Here is a 12208-nt window from a genome sequence, read left to right as displayed (position 1 = left end):
GACCATATCAATAAAAATCCCAACAAAAATCATGATTACATAGGCAGAAATATATAGATGCAGAAATAGCTTTGGATAAAATACAACATTAATTCCTATTGAAAATACTAGAGAGTACAGGAATAAAGGGAGATTTTCTTAAAATAACTAGTATTTATCTAAAACCATTAACAATATTAACCGTAATGAGGACAAACTAGAAGCCTTCCCAATACGATTATCACCACAATTATTCAATACCGTACCAGAAATATTAGCTATGGCAATAAGGAAAGAAAGAGTAACTGAAAGAATTAGACTAGGCAATAAGGGGACAGAGCTATCTGTCTTTGCAGATAATAAGGTGGTATATTTAGAGAATCCTAGAGGATCAACTGAAAAAAACTTGAAATAATTAACAACTTTAGCAAAGTTGCAAGATATAAAATAAATCCAAAGAAATTATCAGCATTTCTACATATTACCAACAAAACTCAGCACCAAGAGATAAAAAGAGAAATTTCATTTAAAATAACTGTAGGCAATATAAAACACTGGGGAGTCTACTTGCCAAGAGAAACCCAGGAACTATATGAACATAATTACAAAACACTTTTCACACAAATAAAGTTACATCTGAACAACTGGAAAACTATTAACTGCTCATGAGTAGGCTGAGCTAATATAACAAAAATGATAATTCTACCTAAGTTAATATCCTTATACAGTGCCATACCAATCAAATTACCAAAACACTATTTATAGAGCTTCAAAAAATTATAACAAAATTCATCTGGAAGAACAAAAAGTCAAAAATATCAAGGGAATTAAAGAAAACAAATGTGAAATGAGGTAGTCTAGCCATACCAGTTCTCAATCTTCATTATAAAGTGGTAATCATCAAAACTCTCTGGTACTGGCTAAGAAAGAGAATGGTGGATCAATGGAATAGATTAGGTACAAAAGACACAGTAGTAAATGACCATTGTAATGTGGTGTTTCATAAACCCAAAGATTTCAAACGACAAGAGCTCACTATATGATAAAAATTGCTGGGAAAACCAGAAAATAGTATGGCATAAACAAGTATAAACCAACATCTTATACCACATGCCAAGATAAGGTCATAATGGATATATGATTTAAACATGAAGGGTGATACTATAAGCAAATTAGGAGAGCAAGGTTTACCTGTCAGATCTATGGAAAAAGGAGGACTTTATGACCAAACAAGATCAAAAGGAGGACTTTATGACCAAACAAGATCAAGAGCATTACTAGGTGTAAAATATGAAATAAAAAGGTTTCACACAAACAAAACCAATGCAACCAAGATTAGAAGGAAAGCAGAATTCTGGGAAATAATTTTTACAGCCAGTGTTTCTAATAATGTTCCCATTTCTCAAATATACACAAAACTGATTCAAATTTATAACAATACAAGTCATTCCTCAATTGATAAACTGCCAAAGGATATGAACTAGCAGTTTTCTGATGATGGAATCAAAGTTATCTATAGTCATATGAAAAAAAATGGTCTAAATCACTACTGATCAGAGAAATGCAAATAAAAACAACTCTTAGGTACCATCTCATACCTATAAGAAAAGCTATTTTGACAGAAAAGGAAAATGATAAACGTTGGAGGGGATGTGGGAAAACTGAAACACTAATGAACTTTTAGTAGAATTGTGAACTTATCCTACCATCCTGGAGAGCAATTTAGGGCTATAAAACTACTACTAGGTCTATATCACAAAGAGGTTAAAAAAAAGAAGGGGGTGCAGGGAATGAGGGAAAAGGATTTACTTGTACAAAAAGATTTATAGAAGCTCTTTTTGTGGTGGCAAAAAATTGGAAACTGGAGGATGTCCATCAATTTGGGAATGGCTGAGCAAGCAGTGGTGAATGTAATGGAATTTACTGTGCTATAAGAAACGATGAGCAGGCTGATTTCAGAAAAAAACTGGAACAACTTATATATGAATTCAAGCAAAATGAGTGAGCAGAACCAGAACACTGTATAGAGTTAACAACAATATTATATGATGATCAGTTGTCAATGATTTAACTACTCTCAGCAATACAACGATCTAAGACGATTCCAAAGGACTCATAATGAAAAATGCTATTCACCTCTAGGGAAAGAACTGACGGAGTCTAAATGCAGATAAGAGCACACCATTCTTCACTTTCTGTATTTTTATTCAGGTTGTTTTTTCAAATTTGGGTCTGTGTCTTCTTTCACCACATGACTAATATGGTAATATGTTTTACATGACTGAACATATATAGCATATTAAATTGCTTAACATCCTGGGGGGGTGAAGGAGGGTGGGAGAAAATTTGAAACTCAAAATTGTACAGAAATGAATGTCAAAATTGTCTTTACATGTAATTGGGGAAAAATTGTATATCCATATATATGGATATATATGGATACATATATATGTATACACACATATATGTATATACACATGTGTATGTATATATATGTATACATATATATGTATATATATACACTTTTTTAAAAATCTTTTTTTAAGGAAGCATTTTCATATTTTATTTATATATTCTGTGAGGCAATCAGGGTTAAGTGACTTGTCCAGATCACACAGCTAGTACGTGTCAAGTGTCTGAAGTTGGATTTGAACTCAAGTCATCCTCACTCCAGGGCCAGTGTTCTACTGAGCTGTCTTTATATATACTTTTAAAAAAAATGAAGAGTTGAAGAGAAACTGTAGGAGGCAAGAAAAATAAAAATAGTAAAACATTAGGGGCAGCTAAGGTGAAACTCTCAGAGAAACTCTGTGGACAAGCTCCGGTGATATGACCAAGGTGGTTTGGTGGAAAAGAAAAAAAAGAAGGTTCTACTTGAAACTGAAGGGCTATCCAGGGCCTAGGATAATGATTTCCTACTGACAAAGGAGTGGAGATCACCATCTCATGCCTTAGGTGAAAATGAAGCAATGAAGGTGAAAAGATTCTGAAGGACAGAGCCCAGGAGAGGAGGGAAATGAAAGGGGAGTGTTTAAAACAGCGAGAACTTAGAAGAAACTAAGCAAACAACTCAAATTCTATTTAATCTGAACTGAGACATGAGACAACATAACTAAACTACCTACTTTTCAATGACTGATATTCCAAAATTACCTAACAGCACAGTAAAATAGTTTCTCTACTAGAAACAGACTTTTCTGATAATTTCCCCCAACTGTGATTGCGAGTGTATTTATTCTCTTTACATTTATCATGTGTATGTGTATACATATATATATACGTATGTGTGTGTGTATATATATGTATGTATGTATGTATGTATGCACATTTGTCTGAATATAAATTCCCTAAAAGTAGAGATTATTTCATTCTTTGTATTTGTACACATAGCTCTTAGCATGCCTCACATATAAGCAAGTGCTAAATAACCACTTGTTGATGGACAATATTTTGCTTTTACTGTACTATAATAGACACAGTAGGGAAAGAGTAGCACAGCAAAACAAAATTCCTGAATTCTAGGTGTGTGGTATCCAAAAGATAAATTTTTCTGACAGCCCAAAATGGTATCAGCTTAAACATGCCCAAAGGGTAAACAAAAACTTTTCCTGAAGGGTGTCTGGAGCAGTGGTATCAAACTCAAAGAGAAATGGGACCACTAAACTGCACTCAAAGATCCCTGGATCAACCATATATTAACATTGTCTATGTTCTGGTGTATTTTTGTTTATTTTGTTAAATATTTTCCAGTTCCATTTTAATATGGCTTAGACCACACTAAGAAGTGTAGCAAGCACGTTTGACACCTCTGGTCTACAAGCCAGTGCCACTTTTTGACACATATTAAACATCTGTATTCCCATTCCTCACCTTAGGAGTTCTATCTGCATAAGAGGCAATTCCCTTCTTTGGTTTAATCTACAGGATGCCTTCTGGATATCAGAAGAGAACAGCCAACTTCGATCATTTGAACATGGGGCATCAACTAACACCTAAAGATAAAAAAAGACAAAAGACAATACCAAATTATACAGAAAATATATGACAGAAAACCTGAAATGACAGAGGCAAGGCAATCTGTAAACTTCAAAGTGCTATGTAAATGAAAAGCTATTATTATTATTACTATCTGTTTTCTGAGAATCATTTTCCACATACAATAAAGGTTTGGAGATCCTTGATAAGAATTACTAATAAGATTTGCCATTCCTTTTCCTAGAGTAAAACAACGCATAAGAGTAATTCATTTTAAAAATATCTCTATTTTATTTCTCCTTTTTAAGCATTTAATTTTCTTAAAACAGTGTGTTTCTCTTTCGTCTCTTGAAATCCTTTTAATCTTTAATTATCATGATCTAATATTTTAAAATACCACTGAATTAAAGAAACGTACTTTTTTTTCTTTTTTAAAGACTGTGTCTCCCGTCTTGGCCAGGCTGGAATTATAGGGACTGCCCTTAGGCCCAACCCCACTATAGATTGGGATGGGAACTTTGCCATGTCCCTTCTTGACCTGAGCCAATTTGCCATCTGGGCAAGCTGGTGGCCAGCTGCTCCCATGAGAGAGAGGACAGCTAATAGGCACTGATCACTGAAGCTCATCACTCCCAAGCTGAAGAGATTCACCTCAACCTCCCCATAGCTGGGATTATGGGTGTGCACTACTATGCCTAACTACACAGACACACAGAGACACACACACGTGTATTTATATAAAATCTGGTCTTTCAAAGTTAAGTACATGGAAAACACAAAAGGCTCTTTAATCTCCCAACCCCAATGGTATCAAACACTTGAGCCAAATAGAACATTAAATAAAGACTACTGTAAAAATGAAAATACTGCAAATAAAGATACTTCTATTTTCATTTTATTAAAATTTCTCAAGGTACTACAAAAAGACAAGAGATGTGTGTGTGTGTGTGTGTGTGTGTGTGTGTGTGTGTGTGTGTGTGTGTGTGTGTGTAGGGAGTTTAAGCAGGAGGGGAAACATAGTAAGCGATATCTGGAATTCGTTTTCCCAATACTACTACCTTGTCAAACATTTCTGGCTGAGTATCTCCTATCTCTCTGCCATCTAATTCAGATACTTTTATTATATTTGCCATGGGTCTTGGGATGAAGGATTCTAGTGTCTGCTTCAACCACCTTGATCTCAGCGTATCATACTCATTACAGTGAAAATAACCTAAAAAAGAATTCAAGACATTATAGTTATTGAAACTTTTAACTCTGCGATGCACATTTTGTATGAAGCACTATAGTTATACTGTTTAATATGCTAAAAGATTTCAGTGTCAATATAATGACCTTTTTGTGCATAAAAACATAAGTCACAACTAACTACATTATTGGTGGATCCTTAAAATTGTTCTACCAAACTGAAAATAACTTGGAATTATGGGGCAGGAGGAAGTGACTCAACTGTTGTAACTCTTTGACCATGATAGTCTCACTGTTAGGCATAGAGACCAAGAAAGTAAAAACCAGCAATATTACAAATAGAGATACACGACAGATATACATACACCAATATATTCACAGGAACACTTTTTGCTCTGGCAAAGAAATGGAAACAAAGTGGGTACCTATTAATTGCATAGTAAACTCTAGTACGTGAAAATAATGAAATAATGCCACATTGTAAGAAATGCAAACTAGTAATTATAAGCTTATTTATAATAAAAAAAAATAACTGACGTTTACCCTCTAACACACCAAATTAAAAAGGGATATATTTAATTTTGGAGGGTCTGTGGGAAGATAGGCATAACTAGTGAAATTATGAACTAGCACAATAATTCTAGAAAATATTGTTTGGAATTATGTAAGTAAAGTCCTTCAGGTGTTCAGACCCTCTAAACATATACAGCAAGGAGATCAATGACAGAACAAAAGATCTTAAATGTAAAAACAAACTAGTGATAGCAGCCTTTTGTGGTAGAAAAAACGAAAACAACATGGATACCCATCAGTTTGGAAATGACTAAACAAATAGCGTACATAAATGTAACAATATTATTGCACTGTAAGAAATACAAATATGAGGAATTCCCTGAAACATGGAAAGAATTATGCAAAGAAAACAGAAGCAAAAAAACAATACATGAAGACAACAAAAGTATACCTTTTTTTCCCTCTAAAACAAGCCCTGTGAAGTCTCTCTCTTGCGCAGTACAAAAAATAACACTAAAAAGCAAACTTTGGAGAAGAATGATGCAGTCATGGCCGTGGAGAATGATGACTCAACAACATTTACTCCTCTTAGGGATCTTAAGCTATCAGATATGGCTGCTACATCATTTGGATTTCCTAAATGCTTTTCTCTGTTACAAGGAGGAGTTCAATGTGTGAAGCTGTTTAAGGAAAAACAACTGGCATGAGGGGGGAAAAAAGGGAAAACAATAAAAATAAAAAACAAAACAAAAGCATGGATAGGTTGCCTCTGCACCAATGGAAGGCAAAATCCCTATCACTGAGATCACAGATACACTGATTAAGTGTTGAAGATATACGACTTTAAGAAAAATTCTTTTCTCAGTGAATTCTTCTCTCATAATCTAGTTTTTCACATTTACATATAGTAAAGGCATAATTTTACATAAATGTTAAAATTTTCATGCTATTACAGATGAAAGATTACTATAGCTATCAGGATGGCAAGTTATTACTTCTGAGTATTATTATTATTATTATTATGAAGAGAAAAAATACAAAAGAAACAAAGCTACGAACGTTTTTTCCCCCTTTTCAAATAACTCCTCACATTTTTCTCTTTATTCAATCTAGTTCTTTGGGAGATAGAAACCTATCAAGACTTCAGAACTTCTAATAAATTATTATTAAACACATCTCTGTGCCCACCACAGTGTCAGTCACATAATAAGTGCTAAATTATCACTGAATGACTGATCTCTCTAAGTATTCTCAATACCAAGTGGTGTTCTTATTCCTATGTAAATTTTTCTCTCAGAAAAACTTCAACTTTAAATATACTGCTTATTTTTAAACAAGTTATTACTTGAGATGTATAGTAATATAGTAGATAAACTGCTACAACTGATGATCAGAAGCATTTTCATTAAAATTATAGCTTTAGTTAAGATTTGTTAATGAGGCACTTTAAATGGCAGGCTGAAATACCAAACAGAAGTCATTCTACCTGTACACATTTTATTTTTAAATTTTCTTAGTTTATTTTTTTCCCATTTGGGTTAATTAACTGATGAAATTAAGCATTTATTTTCTATTGTTTATAGTACGTATGTCAAACTGAGTATGGGAACATATGCACTGTGTACGATCCCAATGAAATGGGTGTAGACTTGGCAATCTGATGCATTATGTCAATTTACTGCTTAAATTAACTACAATAAATTAAATCCTAAAATTTTATCTCCAAAGAATAAAAAAAGGAAAAAGAACTCTCATGAGATCACACTGCAATTACACAGTTTTAATTTCTTAGAGAAGAACTTAGTTTTGTTTTGTTTTTTAATAGAAAGGAATCAGATTAATTCAACAAAAAAAGCAGGGAGCTAAAAGACAATTCCATCTTATTTTTGGCTCTGTCAGTGATTTTAGGTGAGGTACTTTGCACCTTTGGCCAGTTCTATGACTGTTTTACATATTTATTTATGAAAATAGAAATTTCTATTTCTGAAAATAGAAATGATTATACCATCCTATATCCCAGGAATAATATCTTAATAAAATTAGATACTTTGAACTACCTAGACTCAATATAACATTTTATAAGAACAAAACAATTACCATAATTTTTTTTATTTCAATTACTGATATTTTGTTTTATTCCAATCAGTAGGAAAACAACTTTTGATATTCTTTTTTAAAAATGTTGTTTCCAAATTTCTTCTCTCTCTCCCTAAAAAGACAAGCAATTTGACACAGGTTATATATGTGCAGTCATGCAAGACACATAATCCCATGCTAATTATGTTGTGAAAAAAAAATAGAGGGGATGGAGCCAAGATGAAAGAGTAAAAGCGGGGACTTTCTTGAGCTCTCCCCCAAACTCCAGTAAAAAAAATCATTCTGGGGGGGCAGAGCCAAGATGGTGGAGAAGAAAGACACAGATACGGAGGCTCTCTCCACACAGCCCATAAAATACCTGGAGAGAGGGACTCTCAACAAATTCTGGAGCAGCAGAAGTGGAGAACTACAGAGTGGAGGAGATTTCCAGCCCAGGATGACCTGAAAGGCCCATGGGAAACGTCTGTTGCACCAGACGCAGAGCAGAGCCCAGTCCAGCCTTGGCCGCAACAGCCCTTGGGGGCGGAATCTCCAGTCGCAGAATCCCCAGTCCCAGCAGCAGCAGGTTTGCAGATCCTTCAACCCACAGGTGCCAATTGTCAGTGACAGGGTTTTTTCAGCTGGTCAGGAAGGGAGAAGGTCCTTCCACAGCTCTGGCCTTAGGCAACCGCTACAGAGGTCACATTGCAGGCACAGCAGCCAGATCCATTGTTGAAGCGTAAAAACCCTGGGGGCACTGAGGAACTGATTCTTGCCTCAGCCCTGTGTGGAGGCCCTAGGGGAGCTGGTCTTTGTCTCACGCTGAATGGTTGCCCTGCCCATCCAGCTTATCTGAAAATCAGTCCCCAGTGTTGACTCAGTGGAATTGGAGACCAGGTGGCTGTGGAGAGGTAATTGCTAAGATTCTGGGCACAAAAATCCCTCTCTGTGCCCAGACCAGTACACGACTGATTGTGCTACCCTGGAGGCACTGAGATGTTACAGATTCCCAGAGTACACCCTACTCTTGACAAAGGACCCAAAAGTCAAGTAGCTGGTTGGGAAAAATGCCCAAAAAAGGGAAAAAATAAGACTATAGAAGGTTACTTTGAACAGGTATCTTCGCCCATCCTTTCTGATGAGGAAGAACAATGCTTACCATCAGGGAAAGACATAAAAGTCAAGGCTTCTGTATCCCAAACATCCAAAATAAATATTCAATGGTCTCAGGCCATGCAAGAGCTCAAAAAGGATTTTGAAAATCAAGTAAGAGAGGTGGAGGAAAAACTGGGAAAAGAAATGAGATGCAAAAAAATCATGAAAAAAGGGTCAATAACTTGCTAAAGGAAATCCAAAAAAAGGCTGAAGAAATTAAAAATAGGCTAACTCAATTGACAAAAGAGGTTCAAAAAGCCAATGAGATGTGAAAAGGAGGTAGAAAAAGGTAAATTACATCATAGGAAGAGGCACAAAAATATATTACAAGAGAGGGAAAGAGGGGAGGGAGATTGGCATTGTTTGAGATTTACTCTCATCTGACTGGAGGAGGGTACAATAAACTCAGTTAAGTATAGAAATTTAACTAGCTCTATAGGCAGTAGGAGGAGAAAGAGGAAAAAAAGGGAGGGGAGATTAAAAGGGAGGAAAGAAGTAGGAAGGAAAAAGAAGAGTAAAAGGGAGAGGGTCTGAAAGAAGGGAGGGAAGACTGAGGGAGGCAGTGGTCAAAAATTAAAACTCTACTGTGGAGAGGAAGGAAGAAAGGAGAACTAAAAGCTTAAATGGGGGCAAAGAGGATGAAGGAAAAGACAAAAATAGTAATCATAACTGTGAATGTGAATGGGATGTACTCTCTCATAAAACGGAGATGGATAGCAGAATGGATTAAAACCCATACTCAAAGGGCATGAACAGTTTTATAGCCCTTTGGCCATGGTTCCAAATTCATCTCCAGAGTGGTTGAATCAGTTCACAACTCCATCAACAAGGCATTAGTGTCTCAGTTTTCACATATCCTCTCCCAACATTTATCATTTTCCTTTTCTTCACTTTAGCCAATCTAATAGGTATGAAGTGGTACCTCAGAGTTCTTTTAATATGCATTTTTCTAAATCAAAAGTGATTTCAAACATTTTTTCCTAAGACTATATATATAGCTTTGAGTTTTTCATCTGAAAACTGCCTATTCATATCTATTTGTCAACTGGGGAATAACTTCTAGTCTTCTAAATTTAACTCCATTCTGTAAATATTTGAGAAATGAGGTCTTTACCAGAGAAATTTGCTGTGATTTTTTTTCTGTTTTCTGCTTTCCCTCCAATTTTGACTGCATTAGTTTTTTTGTGCAAAACAAATTTTAATTTAATGTAACCAAATTATCCATTTTCTATCTCAAACTCTTCCCTATCTCTTGTTGGGTTATAAATTCTTCTTTCACCCACAGATCTGACAGATAAAATATCAGATGTTCCTCTAATTAGCTGATGACATCACCCTTTGTGTCTACATCACGTAGTGCATTACTCCCTCATCCCAGTGAGGCAGACCTTTCACACTAGCCTTCTACATTATGTAGGGCTGAAAAATTGCTTCACTTGTTGGTTCTGCAATTTCAGAATGCATTTTGAGGCAATTACACTGTCTCAAAGGGAATTTGGAAAAGCTCAAGCAAGTCCCTGCCTTTACTCTACCATCTTGGCTCTCCCCTACAAACACATTAGTGATGTAACGTATTAAAATGGATAAATCATTGGATGAAGAATCAGTTGACCTGGCTTAGTATAGCCCTGGCTCTAGTATTTAGTATGTTTGACCAATTAATTGAAATGTATTAGATTAGATGATACCTGAAATCCCTTCAAGAACTAAAACATACTTCTTAAAAAAAATGCTGATAATGACCACTTAAGATTCAGAAAATTCCAGTTTGTTCTTTTGTTATACAAGGAATATACCTCTTACTTTCTTTTGTATTTCATAATACCAATACTACAAAATATTCTCATTAGGTGCAAAGGAAATTTTATGCTTAAAGATTTTGTAAGGGTGAGCACAAGGTAAGAAATTAAACCAATGATAGTAGCAAGTATTATTTTATTTTGTTTTCAAAGAGGGAAGCTAAGTGTGTAAACTTTTCTACATGGAATTCTTGTTCTAGCAATATTGTTTAGGGTTAATTATTAGATGCTTAGAACCATCTGGTCTTAAACAGTCCACTTTCTTCATCTTCCAAAAGACATCTTTTACCCATAAGCTGACAACTACATTTTGAATAAATCAGATCACACACCTTTGTTTTACTATGCAATAGTGGCAAAGTGATAAAAATTGCCATTAAAAATCCATTTTAAATGAAGAGCTTTCAATAATTCAAAGCTACTAAGCCTTTGTCTCAATTTAGGGCATATCTATGGCACTGAGAAAGTACGTTAACGGGCTGCATATCCAATGACAGCCCAACTGTGAACTTCTGCTTTGCTTAGACAATTGTGACTTGCATCCATTTTGCATTTTAAATTCAAGCCCTTCAGCTAAACTACATTTTGGAGGAAAACTTTCAGTAGAAGCATGCATTCACTTATATTTCTAGGTTTACTATTTAGAGAAAAACTCACTACATATACATTAATCCTCTAAACCTGGAAAAAAGTTAACAGACTTCTTTACTTATACCTTAAAGAATCTATAGCCAACAAGAGTAACAAAAATTTATTTACATAAGACACCTAACAATATCTTAGAGATCTAGCCACATGAATTTTCAACGGAATTTGAAATTTGGTGGATATGCAACCTGGATATCAAGAATACAAAATTTTCATGCTATTAAAAATTAGAAGAGAAGGAGGTCAGATACATACCTCTGACAGCTATGAGTTGGAGATGTCTTAATCAAATAAGGGATAAAGACAATTGCAAGGATAAAATCTGATTACATAATATTGGAAGGCTTTTGCAAATAAAATTAATATACCTAGGATAAGAAAGGAAGCAGCTCAATATGAAAAAAAAAAGTCTTTGCATCAAATTTCACCAATAAGTTCAATTCCCATTTATATAAACAACAGAAATATAGAAGACCCAAAGCCATGATCACTAGATAAGTGGCCAAAAGATATGCACAAATAGTTCTCAAAAGAATTGCTAAGTATTAAAAACTATATGAGAGAACGCTCCAAATAATGCAAAACAAAAAAACCTTGATGTTTCACCTCACACCCTGCAAACTGCCAAAGATGAAAAAAGACAGGAATAATCATGTTGAAGTGCTTGTGGAGAGATAAACACACTATTAAACTGTTGATCAAACTGTGAATAAGTGTAAACTTTCTGTAAAGCAATTTGGAACCATGAAAATAAAATGAGTAAAATGTCTTGGCTCAGAGATTCCACTGCCAGAAAGAGGGAAAATTTAAGCAATGTAAAAACAAAAGATATGAATAAAAATGTATTTTAAAAAAAATAAGTTAATAGTGAAATG

At 34.7% G+C, this 12208-nt stretch overlaps 1 protein-coding gene across 14 annotated transcripts in view; it reads right to left on the bottom strand.

Annotated features, from left to right (window-relative positions):
- NSUN3 (NOP2/Sun RNA methyltransferase 3) overlaps positions 1 to 12208 on the bottom strand; it is a 75611-nt gene that overhangs the window by 58217 nt on the left and 5186 nt on the right. For 8 of the 14 annotated variants that reach the window (XM_072621672.1, XM_072621676.1, XM_072621678.1 and 5 more), the window contains 2 exons: positions 5010 to 5167; positions 3850 to 3971 (listed from right to left, as the gene is read on the bottom strand). In XM_072621672.1, the coding sequence (XP_072477773.1) occupies positions 3850 to 3971; positions 5010 to 5167 (280 nt within the window). Of the gene's footprint in view, positions 1 to 2579; positions 2718 to 3849; positions 3972 to 5009; positions 5168 to 12208 lie in introns of those variants that run through there. The other 6 variants (XM_072621673.1, XM_072621677.1, XM_072621671.1 and 3 more) reach the window with 2 other exon arrangements.

This window comes from Notamacropus eugenii, chromosome 6 (assembly GCF_028372415.1).
Source record: "Notamacropus eugenii isolate mMacEug1 chromosome 6, mMacEug1.pri_v2, whole genome shotgun sequence".
Lineage (NCBI taxonomy): Eukaryota > Metazoa > Chordata > Mammalia > Diprotodontia > Macropodidae > Notamacropus > Notamacropus eugenii.
The sequence above is the reverse complement of the archived record's forward strand: the minus strand, read 5'-3'. Positions and strand labels throughout refer to the sequence as shown.